At 61.9% G+C, this 17989-nt stretch overlaps 1 protein-coding gene across 1 annotated transcript; it reads right to left on the reverse strand.

Moving 5' to 3' along the window:
- Positions 1 to 1133: 1133 nt before the first annotated feature.
- Positions 1134 to 15382, reverse strand: Sts (steroid sulfatase). The gene is given in 14 exon segments (XM_048337543.1): positions 1134 to 1774; positions 2381 to 2502; positions 5857 to 6016; positions 6107 to 6244; positions 8295 to 8364; positions 8366 to 8429; positions 9869 to 9951; positions 9953 to 10057; positions 10059 to 10112; positions 10114 to 10295; positions 11568 to 11690; positions 11817 to 11938; positions 12542 to 12688; positions 15288 to 15382. Coding segments are annotated over 14 exon segments (1686 nt in total). The 5' UTR covers positions 15296 to 15382; the 3' UTR covers positions 1134 to 1466.
- Positions 15383 to 17989: the final 2607 nt, after the last annotated feature.

Here is a 17989-nt window from a genome sequence, read left to right on the forward strand (position 1 = left end):
GGATAGATTTCCAGGTGGACGCTGGTGTAGACGTATAAGCGGATAGATTTCCAGGTGGACGCTGGTGTAGACGTATAAGCGGATAGATTTCCAGGTAGACGCTGGTGTAGACGTATAAGCGGATAGAGTTCCAGGTAGACGCTGGTGTAGACTTCCAGGCAGATGCTGGTGTAGACGTATAAGCGGATAGAGTTCCAGGTAGATGATAGTGTAGACGTATAAGCGGATAGATTTCCAGGTGGACGCTGGTGTAGACGTATAAGCGGATAGATTTCCAGGTAGACGCTGGTGTAGACTTCCAGGTGGACGCTGGTGTAGCCGTATAAGCGGATAGAGTTCCAGGTAGATGATAGTGTAGACGTATAAGCGGATAGATTTCCAGGTGGACGCTGGTGTAGACGTATAAGCGGATAGATTTCCAGGTAGACGCCGGTGTAGACGTATAAGCGGATAGATTTCCAGGTGGACGCTGGTGTAGACGTATAAGCGGATAGAGTTCCAGGTAGACGCTGGTGTAGCTGTATAAGCGGATAGAGTTCCAGGTAGACGCCGGTGTAGCTGTATAAGCGGATAGAGTTCCAGGTAGACGCTGGTGTAGACTTCCAGGTAGACGCTGGTGTAGCTATATAAGCGGATAGATTTCCAGGTAGACGCTGGTGTAGCCGTATAAGCGGATAGATTTCCAGGTGGACGCTGGTGTAGACGTATAAGCGGATAGATTTCCAGGTAGACGCCGGTGTAGCTGTATAAGCGGATAGAGTTCCAGGTAGACGCTGGTGTAGCCGTATAAGCAGATAGAGTTCCAGGTAGACGCTGGTGTAGATTTCCAGGTAGACGCTGGTGTAGCCGTATAAGCGGACAGATTTCCAGGTAGATGGTGTAGACGTATAAGCGGATAGAGTTCCAGGTAGATGCTGGTGTAGCCGTATAAGCGGAGAGAGTTCCAGGTAGACGCTGGTGTAGACTTCCAGGTAGATGCTGGTGTAGACGTATAAGCGGACAGAGTTCCAGGTAGACGCTGGTGTAGCCGTATAAGCGGATAGAGTTCCAGGTAGACGCTGGTGTAGACGTATAAGCGGATAGAGTTCCAGGTAGACGCTGGTGTAGCTATATAAGCGGATAGAGTTCCAGGTAGACGCTGGTGTAGACGTATAAGCGGATAGACTTCCAGGTAGACGCTGGTGTAGACTTCCAGGCAGATGCTGGTGTAGCTATATAAGCGGACAGAGTTCCAGGTAGACGCTGGTGTAGCCGTATAAGCGGATAGAGTTCCAGGTAGATGCTGGTGTAGCCGTATAAGCGGATAGATTTCCAGGTAGATGGTGTAGACGTATAAGCGGATAGAGTTCCGTGCGTGCGTAATACTGACTCGGTTTCCCCGTCGCCCCGGAACCCGGGAGCCCGGAGTCCGCGGGGTGGGGGGCGGGGCGCGTGGGGTCAGGGGTCGGGGGTCGGGGGTCGCGGGGTCACACCTGCAGCCACGGCTTCCACACGACGTGGCCCAGGCTGAGCTGGTTGGGCACGGGCTCCACGGAGCGGGCGTGGGCGCGGGCGGCGGCCCGCATGGCCCCCAGCACGCGGTGGAAGCGGGGCTCGGCGTCGGGGGTCAGGGGCCGCCGCTCGCCGGGGTCGCGGGAGAGGTCGAAGAGCAGCGGGGGGTCGTGGCGGGTCACGTGGCGGCCGTGGCACAGGCAGACGTGGGTGTCGAAGCAGCCGTCCGACCCCGCGGGGTGGAAGTTGGGGGTGAAGAAGAAGGCCTTCCACACCGCCGAGCCTGCGGGGGGGGGCGGGTGAGGACGCGGGTGCCACCCCCCCCGCCCGCCCCGTCCACCCAACTACCCCACCAAGCCCCCCCGCCCGCCCCATCCACCCAACTACCCCACCAACCCCCCGCCGCCCCACGGGCCCCCGACCAACCCCCCCCAACTACCCCACCAACCTACCTACCCATCTATGTGCCCCTCCACCCACCCATCCACCCAACTACCCCACCAACCCACCCACCCATCCACCCACCCACCCCACGGGCCACCGAGCCATCCACCCAACTACCCACCCATCCACCCCTCCACCCATCCATCCACCCAACTACCCCACCCACTCATCCATCCACCCATCCATCCATCCACCCATCTATCAACCCATCTACCCATCCACCCAACCAACCCTCCACCCACCCAACTACCCAACAACTACCCACCCACCCACCCTCCCACCCACCCACCCACCCACCCACCCACCCATCTACCTGCCCCTCCACCCACCCACCCACCCACCCCACGGGACACCCACCCATCCATCCATCCATCCACCCACCCCCCCACCCCCCCCCTCCCCCGGCCCGCCCCGTCGGCGCCCCGTCCGCCCCGCCCGCACTCACTGTTCCTGGGGTGCCAGCGCACGGCGTTGAGGTAGGAGTTGCAGTAGTGGAAGAGGAACTCGTGGGGCGAGTGGGGGCTGCGTCCCCCCAGAAGGGGCATCAGGTCCCGGCCGTCGATGATGCTGGGGCCGGAGGAGGAGGAGGAGGAGGAGGATGGGGCGGGGTGGGAGTCAGCTAATGCCCCCCCCTCCCGCCCTCCATCTTCCCTTCCATCACCCCCAGGGGATGGGCATATCTGAGTTCCCAGAGGACAGGAAGTCCCACCCCCAGGGGATAGGCATATCCAAATTCCTAGAGGACAGGAAGTCCCGCCCCCAGGAGATGGGCATATCTGAGTTAATAGAGGACAGGAAGTCCCGCCCCCAGGTGATGGGCATATCTGAGTTCCCAGAGGACAGGAAGTCCCGCCCCCCAGGTGATTGGCATATCTGAGTTCCCAGACAACAGGAAGTCCCGCCCCCGGGAGATAGGCATATCCGAGTTCCCAGACGACAGGAAGTCCCGCCCCCAGGTGACGGGCATATCTGAGTTAATAGAGGACAGGAAGTCCCGCCCCCAGGAGATGGGCATATCCGAGTTCCCAGACGACAGGAAGTCCCGCCCCCAGGTGACGGGCATATCTGAGTTTATAGAGGACAGGAAGTCCCACCCCCAGGAGATGGGCATATCTGAGTTCCCAGACGACAGGAAGTCCCGCCCCCAGGGGATAGGCATATCTGAGTTAATAGAGGACAGGAAGTCCCGCCCCCAGGTGATCGGCATATCTGAGTTCCCAGAGGACAGGAAGTCCCGCCCCCAGGAGACAGGCATATCCAAGTTCCTAGAGGACAGGAAGACCCGCCCCCAGGAAACAGGCATATCCGAGTTCCCAGACGACAGGAAGTCCCGCCCCCAGGTGACGGGCATATCTGAGTTATAGAGGACAGGAAGTCCCACCCCCAGGAGATGGGCATATCTGAGTTAATAGAGGACAGGAAGTCCCGCCCCCAGGGGATGGGCATATCTGAGTTAATAGAGGACAGGAAGTCCCGCCCCCAGGTAAGGGCATATCTGAGTTCCTAGAGGACAGGAAGTCCCGCCCCCAGGAGACAGGCATATCCAAGTTCCTAGAGGACAGGAAGACCCGCCCCCAGGAGACAGGCATATCTGAACTCCTAGAGGACAGGAAGTCCGCCCCCAGGAGATAGGCATATCCAAATTCCTAGAGGACAGGAAGTCCCGCCCCCAGGAGATGGGCATATCTGAGTTCCTAGAGGACAGGAAGTCCCACCCCCAGGAGATGGGCATATCTGAGTTCCCAGACAACAGGAAGTCCCGCCCCCAGGAGACAGGCATATCCAAGTTCCTAGAGGACAGGAAGACCCGCCCCCAGGAGACAGGCATATCTGAACTCCTAGAGGACAGGAAGTCCCGCCCCCAGGAGATAGGCATATCCAAATTCCTAGAGGACAGGAAGTCCCGCCCCCAGGAGATGGGCATATCTGAGTTAATAGAGGACAGGAAGTCCCGCCCCCAGGTAAGGGCATATCTGAGTTCCCAAAGGACAGGAAGTCCCCGCCCCCAGGTGATGGGTATAACTGAGTTCCCAGAGGACAGGAAGTCCCGCCCCCAGGGAGATGGGCATCCCGCCCCCGAGATTCCTGAGGTGGAAGGAAGTCCCGCCCCTGGTGATGGGCGTGGCTGAGTATCTACAGGAAGGGAAGTCCCGCCTCCAGGTGATGGGCGTGCCTGAGTTTCCCCTGCAATGGAAGTCCCGCCCCCAAGTGTCGGACAAGTCTGAACACCTATAAGAAAGGAAGTCGGGGAGGCCCATCCGCTGAGGGCGGGACTTCCTGCCCGTGGAAAGGCGGGCGAGCTGGTGAAAGGGGGCGGGACTTCCTGCCCACGGTAGTGCTGGCAAGCTGGTGTCATGGGGGCGGGACTTCCTGCCCACGGGAATGTGGACCAGCTGGTCCGATGGGGGCGGGACTTCCTGCCCACGGGAATTCCAGTGAGCTAGTACAACGGCGGGACTTCCTGCCTACGGGAATGTCTGGTCAGATGGGGGCGGGACTTCCTGTCCACGGGAATTCCAGTGAGCTAGTCCGACGGGGGCGGGACTTCCTGCCCACGGGAATGTCGGGTCCGGCGGGGGCGGGACTTCCTGCCCACGGGAATTACAGTGACCTAGTCCGATGGGGGCGGGACTTCCTGAGCTGGTCCGATGGGGGTGGGACTTCCTGCCCACGGGAATGTCTGGTCCGATGGGGGCGGGACTTCCTGCCCATGGGAATTCCAGTGAGCTAGTCCGATGGGGGCGGACTTCCTGCCCGCGGGAAGTCTGGTGAGCTAGTCCGATGGGGGCGGGACTTCCTGCCCATGGGAATTCCAGTGAGCTAGTCCGATGGGGGCGGACTTCCTGCCCACGGGAAGTCTGGTGAGCTAGTCCGATGGGGGCGGGACTTCCTGCCTACGGGAATGTCTGGTCAGATGGGGGCGGGACTTCCTGCCCATGGGAATGTGTGGTCAGATAGGGGCGGGACTTCCTGCCCATGGGAATTCCGGTGAGCTAGTCCGATGAGGGCGGGACTTCCTGCCCACGGGAATTCTGCTGAGCTGGTCTGATGGGGGTGGGTGGGACTTCCTGAGCTCGTCTGATGGGGGCGGGACTTCCTGCCTACGGGAATGTCTGGTCAGACGGGGGTGGGACTTCCTGCCCACGGGAATTCCCGTGAGCTAGTCCGGTGGGGGCGGGACTTCCTGCCTACGGGAATGTCTGGTCAGATGGGGGCGGGACTTCCTGAGCTGGTCCGACGGGGGCGGGACTTCCTGCCCACGGGGAATGTCTGGTCTGACGGGGGCGGGACTTCCTGCCCACGGGAATTCCCGTGAGCTAGTCCGGTGGGGGCGGGACTTCCTGCCTACGGGAATGTCTGGTCAGATGGGGGCGGGACTTCCTGAGCTGGTCCGACGGGGGCGGGACTTCCTGCCCACGGGGAATGTCTGGTCTGACGGGGGCGGGACTTCCTGCCCACGGGAATTCCGGTGAGCTAGTCCGGTGGGGGCGGGACTTCCTGCCTACGGGAATGTCTGGTCAGATGGGGGCTGGATTTCCTGCCTATGGGAATTCTGCTGAGCTATTCCGATGGGGGCGGGACTTCCTACCCACGGGAATGTCGGGTCCGACGGGGGCGGGACTTCCTGCCCACTGGAATGTCTGGTCCGATGGGGGCGGGACTTCCTGCCCATGGGAATATCAGTGAACCAGTCTGATGGGGGCGGGACTTCCTGCCCACGGGAAGTCTGGTGAGCTAGTCCGATGGGGGCGGGACTTCCTGAGCTAGTCCGATGGGGGCGGGGACTTCCTGAGCTGGTCCGACGGGGGCGGGACTTCCTGCCCACGGGAATGTCGGGTCACACGGGGGCGGGACTTCCCGCCCACGGGGAATGTCGGGCCCGGCGGGGGCGGGACTTCCCCCCCGGGGGCGGGCACTCACCGGTCGCGGGGCAGCGGGGCCCCGGCCAGCGCGGCGGCCGTGGGCAGCAGGTCCATGGTGCTCGTGGGCTCGTGGACCTCGCGCCCCGCGGGCAGCCGGCCCGGCCAGCGCAGCAGCCCCGGCACCCGCACGCCGCCCTCGAAGGCCGTGGCCTTGCCGCCTGCGGGGGGGGGAGGGAGGGGGAGGGGGGTCAGCGCGAGGGCCGTGACCCCCGGGGGGGGACCCCCCCCCGCGACCCCCGACCCCCGACCTCGGAAGGCGCCGTTGCTGCCGCCGTGCCGCTCCCCGCGGGCCGTGACCTCCTCCACGTGGGCCCCGTGGTCGGACGTGAAGTAGACGAGGGAGCTGCCCGCCAGGCCCCGCGCGTCCAGCGCCGCCAGCACGCGCCCTGGGGGGGCAGGGAGGGGGGGCGGGGGGCGGGGAGTGAGCGGGGGGGACAGGAAGTGAGGGTGGGGGGCAGGGAGGGGGGGGCGGGGGGACAGGAAGTGAGGGCGGGGGGACAGGAAGTGAGGGCGGGGGTCAGGGAGGGGGGGGGCGGGGGGACAGGAAGTGAGGGTGGGGGGCAGGGAGGGGGGGCGGGGGGACAGGAAGTGAGGGTGGAGGCCAGGAAGTGAGGGCGGGGGGGACAGGAAGTGAGGGTGGGGGGACAGGAAGTGAGGGTGGGGGGACAGGAAGTGAGGGCGGGGGGCAGGGAGGGGGGGCGGGGGGGACAGGAAGTGAGGGTGGGGGGACAGGAAGTGAGGGCGGGGGGACAGGAAGTGAGGGCGGGGGGCAGGGAGGGGGGGCGGGGGGACAGGAAGTGAGGGTGGGGGTCAGGGAGGGGGGCGGGGGGACAGGAAGTGAGGGTGGGGGTCAGGGAGGGGGGCGGGGGGACAGGAAGTGAGGGTGGGGGGCAGGAGGGGGGGGCGGGGGGGACAGGAAGTGAGGGCGGGGGGCAGGGAGGGGGGGCGGGGGGACAGGAAGTGAGGGTGGAGGCCAGGAAGTGAGGGCGGGGGGACAGGAAGTGAGGGTGGGGGGGACAGGAAGTGAGGGCGGGGGGACAGGAAGTGAGGGTGGGGGGCAGGGAGGGGGGGGGCAGGGGAACAGGAAGTGAGGGTGGGGGTCAGGGAGGGGGGGCGGGGGGACAGGAAGTGAGGGCGGGGGTCAGGGAGGGGGGGGCGGGGGACAGGAAGTGAGGGCGGGGGGCAGGGAGGGGGGGCGGGGGGACAGGAAGTGAGGGTGGAGGCCAGGAAGTGAGGGCGGGGGGACAGGAAGTGAGGGCGGGGGGCAGGGAGGGGGGGCGGGGGGACAGGAAGTGAGGGTGGGGGCAGGGAGGGGGGGGCAGGGGGACAGGAAGTGAGGGTGGGGGGCAGGGAGTGAGGAAGAGGGAACAGGAAGTGAGGGTGGGGGGGGACAGGAAGTGAGGGTGGGGGGCAGGGAGTGAGGGGGGGCGACAGGAAGTGAGGTGGGGCGACAGGAAGTGAGGGCGGGGGACAGGAAGTGAGGATGGGGTGAAAGGAAGTGAGGAAGAGGGAACAGGAAGTGGGGGCGGGGGATAGGAAGGGAGGGGGGGGGCAGGAATAGAGGGCGGGGAAACAGGAAGTGAGGGCGGGGGTGGTTCCCAGACGACACAGGAAATGAGGGTGGGGAGGGCTCGGGCCATGTGCCTAGGCCGCACAGGAAGTGAGGGCAGGGAGGGCTCGGGGTGGGCGTCCAGGCGCACAGGAAGTGAGGGCAGGGAGGGCTTGGGAAGGGTGTGCAGGCCGCACAGGAAGTGAGGGCGGGGGAGGGCTTGGGCCAGGCACCTAGGCCGCACAGGAAGTGAGGGTGGGGAGGGCTTCTGGAGGGTCCCAGGCCACACAGGAAGTGGCGTCTATGAGGCTCCACCCCGCGCCCAGGCCACACAGGAAGTGGCGACCGTGAGACTCCACCCCGCGCCCCAGGCCGCACAGGAAGTGGCGTCCGTGAGGCTCCACCCCGCGCCCAGGCCGCACAGGAAGTAGCGACCATGAGGCTCCACCTCGCCCCCAAGCCGCACAGGAAGTGGCGACCGTGAGGCTCCACCCCCACCCCAGGCCGCACAGGAAGTGGCAACCGTGAGGCTCCAGGCCGCACAGGAAGTGGCAACCACGAGGCTCCACCCTGCCCCCAGGCCGCACAGGAAGTGGCGTCTGGGAGGCTCCACCCCGCCCCCAGGCCGCACAGGAAGTGGGGACCGTGAGGCTCCACCCCGTGCCCAGGCCGCACAGGAAGTGGCGACCGTGAGGCTCCACCCCGCGCCCAGGCCGCACAGGAAGTGGCGACCGTGAGGCTCCACCCCGCGCCCAGGCCGCACAGGAAGTGGCGTCTGAGAGGCTCCACCCCGCGCCCAGGCCGCACAGGAAGTGGGGACCGTGAGGCTCCACTCCGCCCCCAGGCCGCACAGGAAGTGGCGTCCGCCCCCCCCCGCGCGCGCTCACCCACGGCCCAGTCCATCTCCTCGGCCGCGTCCCCGTAGGCGCCGTGGCGGCTGCGCCCCGCGAAGTCCCCCGCTGGCGAAGAGCGCGGTGTGCACGTGCAGGAAGGACAGGAAGAGCAGGAACGGGGGGCGGGACCTGGGGACGGGCGGGGGGGGGGCCGCGGGGACGTCAGCGGGAAGTCCCGCCCCCGAGAGCCCCATTCTGACAGGAAGTCCCGCCCCCAAGAGCCCCATTCTGACAGGAAGCCCCGCCCCCGGGGGATGGGAGAGCCGCACTTCCGGTACGGAGGGAAGTCCCGCCCCCAGGGGATAGGAGAGCCCAACTTCTGGTATGAAGGGAAGTCCCGCCTCCCAGGTGATGGGCGTGCCTGAGTTCCTAGAAGACAGGAAGTCCCCGCCCCCAGGGGATGGGAACGCCTAAGATCTCAGAGAAGAGGAAGTCCCGCCCCCAGGCGATTGATGTGCCCGGAGTTCCTACAGGAAGGGAAGTCCCGCCCCCTGGGGCAGGAGGTGCCCGCGTTGATACAGAAGCAGTCATCCCCGCCCCCGAGTGACAGACCTGCCAGGAAGTCCCGCCCCCCCCCACCAAAGATGGGCACACGGGAGTCCCTACAGGAGGGGAAGTCCCGCCTCCCCCCTCTCCCTCCCCACAGGGGAAGTCGATCCATGCAAACTACCCCTCCCCATCCACCCACCCATCCACCCGCCCACCCATCTACCCCTCTACCCACCCAACTACCCCCCAACCACCTACCCATCCACCCAACCAATCCTCTACCCACCCAACTACCCAACAACTACCCACCCATCCATCCACCCATCCACCCAACTACCCCTCAACTACCTACCCATCCACCCAACCAATCCTCTACCCAATTACCCCCCAACTACCCACCCCATCCATCCACCCACCCATCCATCTACCTCTCTACCTACCCAACTACCCCCCAACAATTTACCCATGCACCCAACCAATCCTCTACCCACCCAATTACCCCCCCAACTACCCACCCACCCCGCCCACCCACCCCACCCGCCCACCCATCCATCCACCCACCCATCCATCTACCCCTCTACCCACCCAACTACCCCCCAATGATCTACCCATGCACCCAATCAATTCTCCACCCACCCAACTACCCAACCACCCACCCATCCATCCACCCACCCATCTACCCCTCTACCCACCCAACTACCCCCCCAATGATCTACCCATGCACCCAATCAATTCTCCACCCACCCAACTACCCACCCACCCACCCATCCATCCACCCACCCATCTACCCCTCTACCCATCCAACTACCCCCCCCAACCGTCTACCCATCCACCCAACCAATCCTCCACCCACCCATCTACCCCTCCATCCGCCCAACTGCCCCCCAATGACCTACCCATCTACCCCATCAACCATCCATCCACCCACCCATCCATCTACCCATCTATCTACCCCCTCCATCCACCCAACTACCCAACAACCACCCACCCACCCACTCACCCACCCATCCACCCACCCATCTACCCCTCTACCCACCCAACTACCCCCCAACGATCCACCCCCCCCCGCCCCCGCGCACCTGAGGATGAAGTCGGCGGCCTCGTCGGCCAGGCGCTGCGTGAGGTTCTCGTAGGCGAAGGGCCGCTGCACCACGTCGAAGCCCCCGCATGAGGAGGCAGTTGCGGGGCGGGAAGCCCAGCACGAAGGCGGCCAGGCCCCCCAGGAGGGCGGCGGCCGCCCCGGCCAGCGCCAGGAACGCGCCGGGGGGGCACGCGCGCCAGGCCCAGCGCCCGCAGCGCCCCCAGCGTGGCCGCCGCCGCCCCCCAGCGCCTGCAGGGGCAGCAGCACCAGCCCCCGGAACGCCCGCGCGAACACCGAGCCCGCCCCGCGCCGGCAGTCCCGCAGGTTGGTGGTGGACACGCCGAAGAAACGCTCGAACCCGTGCCGCGCCGGGTGGTGGCAGAAGTCGCTGCGGTTGTGGCAGTTGAGGCCCAGGTGCCACTTGCCTGGGGGCGGGGGGGGGGGGGTGGAGGGGGGTCACGGGGGGTCGGGGAAGCCGGGACGGGCGCCATGTTGGGACGGGCGATGGGTCCACCGTCCGCCCGGCCGAACGTCCATCCACCTGTCGGTCCCTCCACCCGCCCCACCCTGCCCCAACCCCACCCACCCACCCATCAATCCATCCACCCAGCCACCCATCCAAGATGGCGCCCACCCACCCATCCCACCCAACTACCCACCCATCCATCCACCCATCCTCTCATCCACCCACCCACCCAGCCATCCACCCAAGATGGCGCCCGCCTGCCCATCCAACCCCCCATCTACCCCCCATCCATCCATCCATCCATCCACCCAAGATGGCACCCACCCCCCCATCCACCCACCCACCCATCCACCCACCCATCCATCCATCCATCCATCCTCCCATCCACCCATCCACCCACCCATCCATCCACCCATCCCACCCATCCAAGATGGCGCCCACCCACCCATCCACCCATCCACCCATCCACCAACCCACCCATCCACCCACCCATCCACCCACCCATCCTCCCATCCACCCACCCACCTGTCTATCCACCCATTCCTCTACCTACCCACCTGCCCAGCCCTCCCTCCTGCCCTCACCCCCTCTACCCACCCACCTATCCATGGACCCATCCATCTGTCCCCTGACCACTCGCCCCACCCACCCACCGGTCTATCAACCCATCCACCCACCCATCCATCTACCCAACGACCCCACCCATCCACCCACCCATCCATCTACCCAACGACCCCACCCATCCACCCACCCCACCTATCCACCCACCCATCAACCCACCCACCCATCCACCCACCCATCCACCACCCACCCATCCATCCACCCATCCATCCATCCATCCTCCCATCCACCCATCCACCCATCCAAGATGGCGCCCACCCACCCATCCACCCTCCCATCCACCCATCCATCCACCCATCCACCCAACGACCCCACCCACCCACCCACACACCCTGCCCCAATCCCACCCATCCACCCATCCACCCATCCACCCACCCCTCCATCTACCGAACTTCCCCATCCACCCATCTACCCACCCATCCACCCACCCACCTGTCTATCCACCCATCCACCCACCCATCCATCTACCCAACTACCCCATCCACCCACCCATCCACCCACCCACCCATCCACCCACCCACCCATCCACCCACCCCTCCATCCATCCACCCACCCACCCACCCACCCACCCACGCCTCCCAGAACACCCCGGAACGTTCCTCCCGCTCACCGACGAGCGCCGTGCTGTACCCCTGGTCCCGCAGGAGCTTGGCGAAGGTCACCTCGGACTGGGGCAGCCCCCCGGACGACGCCGTGAACAGGTACACCCCGATCTGAGACCGTGACGCCATCCCTGAGGGCCGGGCGGGGGGGAGGGGGAAACCGAGTCAGTCGGTCACCCACAAGGACCGAGCGGGGATTCGAACCCACGGTCAGTGTGTGTGGGGGGGGGGGGGCGGGGTGTGCGGTTCTCTCTTACCCGATCGCACCGGGTAGCGCCCCGTCATGAAGGCCGCCCGACTCGGGGTGCACAGGGCCGAGGGCACGAGGTGCTGGGTGAGTTTCACCCCCTCGCGGGCCAGGCGGTCGATGTTGGGGGTCCTGGGACACAGAGAGAGAGAGGGGGGGGGAGGGTCGGAACAGCACCCCCGACATCCAACACCCACCTGGTCCCCCCCCCCCCCGGTCTTCCACAGAGCCGACACAGAGCCGACACGCAGGGGTGAACGGGGTGGTGAGCAGAGAGGACCTTCTGCAACCTTCCGGAACGTCCTAGAACCTTCCGGAACATCCCAGAACCTTCCGGAAGGATCCAGAGCCTTCCGGAACGTTCTAGAAGCTTCCGGAACATCCCAGAACCTTCCAGAACATTCTAGAAGCTTCCGGAACATCCCAGAACCTTCCAGAACATTCTAGAACCTTCCAGAACGTCCCAGAACCTTCCAGAAGGATCTAGAACCTTCCAGAACATTCTAGAACCTTCCGGAACGTCCCAGAACCTTCCAGAAGGATCTAGAGCCTTCCGGAACGTTCTAGAAGCTTCCGGAACATCCCAGAACCTTCCGGAAGGATCTAGAACCTTCCGGAACGTCCCAGAACCTTCCGGAAGGGTCTAGAGCCTTCTGGAACTTCCTAGAACCTTCCAGTAGAGACTTTCTGGGGGTGTCGAGCACCCGTGGCGGGGTGTGCGCGTGTGACCCTCACCGGAGCGTCCTGTTCCCGTAGCACCCGGGGTCCCCGATCCCCAGGTCATCCGCCATGATGAACACAAAGTTGGGCTTCGGGGCGTCCGCCCGTCCCCGGGCCCCGCACAGGGCGGGGAGCAGCAGGAGGAGGGGGAGACGCACACTCCTGGGGGGGGAGGGGGGGGGAGAGAGAGAGAGAGAGAGAGGTGAGGGAGGGCGGGAGCCACGCACGGATCCTCCCTCCCTCCTTCCTCCCGTCCTTCCTTCCTTCCTCCCTTCCTTCCTCCCAATCCTCCCTCCTTCCTTCCTTCTTTCCCCTCCTTTCTTCTTTCCTCCCTCCCCCTCCTTCCTCCCTCCCCTCTCCTTCCTTCCCTCCCTCCTTCCCATCCTTCCTTCCTTCCTCCCAATCCTCCCTCCTTCCCTCCTTCTTTCCCTCCCTCCCTCCTTCCTCCCTCCCTCTCTCCTCCCTCCCTTCCTTCCTTCCTTCCATCCTCCCTCTTTCCCTCTGTCCTTCCTTCCTCCCAATCCTTCCTTCCTTCCTTCTGTCCTCCCTCCTTCCCTTCCTTCCTTCCTTCCTTCACTCCGTCTTTCCTTCCTTCCTCCCTCCCTCCCTCCCTCCATTCCTCCCTCCTTTCCTTCCTTCCTTCCCTCCTTCCTTCCTCCCGTCCTCCCTCCTTCCCTCCTTTCCCTCCCTCTTTCCTTCCTTCCCTCCTTCTTTCCCCTCTCCTTCCTTCCTTCCTTCCTTCCTTCCGTCCCTCCCTCTTTCCCTCCTCCCTCCTTCCTCCCAATCCTCCCTCCCTCCCTCCTTCCTTCCTTCCTTCCGTCCCTCCCTCTTTTCCTCCATCCTTCCTTTCTTCCTTCCCGTCCTTCCTTCTTTCCTCCCAATCCTTCCTTCCCTTCCTCTTTCCTTCCTTCCTCCTTCCCTCCTTCCCTCCCTCCTTCTTCCCTTCCTTCCTTCCTTCCTTTCCTCCTTCCATCCTCCTTGTTCCTTCTGTCCTCCCTCCTTCCCTTTCTTCCTTCCTTCCTCCCAATCCTCCATCCTTCCTTCCTTCCTTCTGTCTTCCCTCCTTCCCTTCCTTCCTTCCTTCACTCCGTCTTTCCTTCCTTCCTTCCTCCCTCCCTCCATTCCTCCCTCCTTTCCTTTCTTCCTTCCCTCCTTCCTTCCTTCCTTCTTTCCCCTCTCCTTCCTTCCTTCCTTCCTCCCTCCCAATCCTCCCTCCCTCCTTCTTTCCCTCCCTCCTTCCTCCCCTCCCTCCCTCCCTCCTCCCTCCTTCCTTCCTTCCTTCCCCTCTCCTTCCTTCCCTCCATCCTTCCTCCAATCCTCCATCCTTCCTTCCTTCACTCCGTCTTTCCTTCCTTCCTTCCTCCCTCCCTCCCTCCATTCCTCCCTCCTTCCCATCCTTCCTTCCTCCCAATCCTTCCTTCCCTCCCTCTTTCCTTCCTTCCTTCCTTCCTTCTTTCCTCCTAATCCTTCCTTCCTTCCTTCCTTCCTCCCTCCCTCTTTCCCTCCCTCCCTCCTTCCTCCCAATCCTTCCCGCCTTCCTTTCTTCCTTCCTCCCAATCCTCCCTCCTTCCCTCCTTCCTTCTGTCCTCCCTCCTTCCCTTCCTTCCTTCACTCCTTTCGACGTGGAGTATCCACGTACGTGGGAATGTGCGACGTGGGTAACGCGGATAACGCGTACGTCGGGACGGACGGCACTTCCTGTCCGTACGGAATATCGACGTGTGCGGAGTGCATAGCACGTGTACGACATATGTGTATATAACACGTATGTACTAGAACGTGCGACACTTCCTGTCAATTCGGAATATCCGCGTAGGTGGGGAATATAACGTATATCACGTATATAACACACATGTAATATGCCGTGTATATTGGAACGTATTATATATACTTCCTATCGATACGGAATATCTACGAGTGTGGAATATATAACGTATATATAACGTATGTATAACATATATTAGAACGTATCACACTACCTGTCAATACGGAACATCTACGTATGTGGAATACGTGACATATATAACGAATATATAACACAACGTGTATATTAGAACGTATAACACTTCCTATACAGAATATCCACGTAGGTGGAGTATATAACATATATAATATATGCATTTAACGTATATATTAGAACGCATAGCACTTCCTATCAATTCAGAATGTCTACGTATGTGAAATATATAACATATAACGTATATACGCAACGTATATATTAGAACGTATGACGCTTCCTATAGACGCAGGACATCTGCGTATGTGGAATATATAACATACATATAACATACGTGTAATACAACGTATATATTAGAACGGATGACATTTCGTATACAGAATATCCACGTAGGTGGGATATATATACCGACACACATATGTAACGTATATACGACACACGTATGTAACGTATATACTAGGGACGTATAGCACTTCCTACAAATGCTGGATATCCGCGTATGCGGAATATATAACATATAACGTATATACTAGAACGTGCGACACTTCCTATCAATTCGGAATATCCACGTATGTGGAATATGTAACGTGTATAACACATATGTAATATGCCGTACATATCGGAACGTATTATATGTACTTCCTATCAATACGGAATATCTACGAGTGTGGAATATACAACATATATATAACGTGTTAGAACGCGTAACACTTCCCGTAGACGCAGGACATCGACGTATGTGGAATACACAACATATATGTCATTATAGATATATATATATTATATATATATGTGTCCACTCACCAGCTCATCTCCGCCCCGGGACCGACAGCACCGGACTCCGCGTCCGAGGACCAGCGTCCCCGCGGGCCACGCCTTCAACACCACCACCGAGGACTGTCGCGGGGTGAAACACAGTTACGACGCCGGGAAGGAACATGGCGCCCAACCCCACCACCACCCCCGCCCGATGGGAGAACAACAGGGCAACAACAACAACAACAACGGAACATGCATTACGTTATTGTTATTGTTATTATTATTATTATCATCACTGGCTGGTCCTAGGGCTGGAACTCAGGTCCCTGGGTGTCCGTGAGCTTTGTCTGTCGGTAGGCGTATTACCGTGATGGTCAATGTTGTTATTATTATTCTCTTACCATGACGTGGGGACCGGTATCGACCAAGTGAATTAGAAATAACGAGCTCACACACACACACGCACACGCACACGCACACCGCACACACACACGCGTGCGAGTACAAGGGTAAGGAATGGACATTACCTTCAGATCAAATATGTACTTATCAGTCTATCTGTCCATCCTTGTACCTGTCTATCTGTCCATCCGCCCATCCACCCACCCACCCACCCATCCACCCCACTGACCCACTCATCCATCCACCCACCCACCCACCCACCCACCATCCATCCACCCATCCATCCACCCACCCATCCACCACCCATCCATCCATCCACCCCTCCATCCATCCACCCATCACCACCCACCCACCCATCCATCCACCCATCCACCCTCCATCCATCCACCCACCCACCCCATCTACCCACCCACCCTCCCATCCATCCACCCACCCACCCACCCACCCACCCATCCATCCACCCACCCACCCATCCACCCATCCACCCATCCATCCACCCATCCATCCATCCACCCACCCATCCATCCACCCACCCACCCATCCCACCCATCCTCCCACCCATCCATCCACCCATCCATCCACCCAACCATCCACCCATCCATCCATCCATCCATCCACCCACCCATCCATCCACCCACCCACCCACCCACCCACCCATCCACCACCCACCCACCCCACCCACCCATCCACCCACCCATCCATCCACCCACCCATCCACCATCCTCCCATCCATCCACCCACCCAACCACCCATCCATCCACCCACTCATCCATCCACCCATCCACCCACCCATCCATCCATCCACCCATCCACCCACCCATCCATCCATCCACCCATCCATCCATCCACCCATCCACCCACCCATCCATTCATCCACCCACCCATCCTCCCATCCACCCATCCATCCATCCCACCCATCCGCCCACCCACCCATCCATTCACCCACCCACCCTTCTACCCAGCCACATACTCATCCCTCCAGCCAGCCTTCCACCCATCCATCCTCCCATCCACCCACCCACCCACCCATCCATCCATCCACCCACCCACCCACCCACCCACCCATCCATCCATCTACCCACCCATCCCATCCACCCCACCCACCCATCCACCCCATCCATCCACCCACCCACCCCTCCATCCATCTACCCACCCATCCATCCACCCACCCACCCATCCATCCACCCACCCATCCACCCATCCATCCATCCACCCACCCATCCTCCCATCCACCCACCCACCCATCCATCCACCCATCCACCCATCCATCCATCCATCCACCCCACCCACCCACCCATCCACCCATCCATCCATCCACCCACCATCCTCCCATCCACCCACCCACCCATCCATCCACCCACCCACCCACCCATCCACCCAACTACCCCATCCACCCACCCATCCACCCACCCACCCACCCATCCACCCAACTACCCCATCCACCCACCCATCCATCCACCCACCCGTCCAAACCCAAGCAGTGAACCGTGCGGTCGTGTGCAGATCACAGGTGCAAACACGGGTCACCATGGCAGACACACGCACAGGGTAAGGGAAGGGTCGTCGTGACCTTTGCCCCACGTTGTTTGTTTTTTTTTTGGGGGGGGGGCCAATCCCTTGACGTCCCCCATAAAATAATCCTGTCCGCTTAACCTGGGACACGATGGCAGTTTCAAGTGACTGCAGTCACGGGTTGGAAGGCCCGAGACAAAGGCCAGGGAGGCGGGACACACACACACCCCCACGCGTGACCCGCATCTGGAAGACCTGGCCGGTCCTTCTTCCCCCGGAACATTCCGGAAGGTGACTAGGCACAAAAACGTCATTATCATTGGATTTCCAGGGCCCCGAGATCTTTCCGGAATCCCAGTCGCCTTCTTCCTACAGGTGTGTGTCTCGAGTGGGTGGACACTTCACGCGCCAGATGGTAGCCGCCTGACTAACACACACACACACACACGGCCAGGACGCGTTCCGGAATGTCCTCCCGCCTTTCCTGTGGCTGACTCCGTCAGGTGACGCCTCGGTCAGTCACTTCCTTGGTGACTCTACGGTATAGGGCTCTCTCTCTCGCGCGCGCCTGGCCCGCCGGAGGCCCGGGGGGGGGGGGGTTCGAGGGCTCGGCACCCCACTGGGTGACCAGGTAACACACCCACTGACCCACCCATGGACCGACTGGCCGGCTGACTGATTGATCACTAACCAGCTAACAGAATCGACTGACTGACCAACTGATCGGCTAAGAGACCAAGTGACTGATCACTGACCAGCTAACACGCCAATTGACGGACTAACAGACCCCACCGACCAATTGACAGACTGACAGACTGACCACTGACCAGCTA

The sequence above is a fragment of the Perognathus longimembris genome, unplaced genomic scaffold, assembly GCF_023159225.1.
Source record: "Perognathus longimembris pacificus isolate PPM17 unplaced genomic scaffold, ASM2315922v1 HiC_scaffold_55, whole genome shotgun sequence".
Taxonomy (NCBI): Eukaryota; Metazoa; Chordata; class Mammalia; order Rodentia; family Heteromyidae; genus Perognathus; species Perognathus longimembris.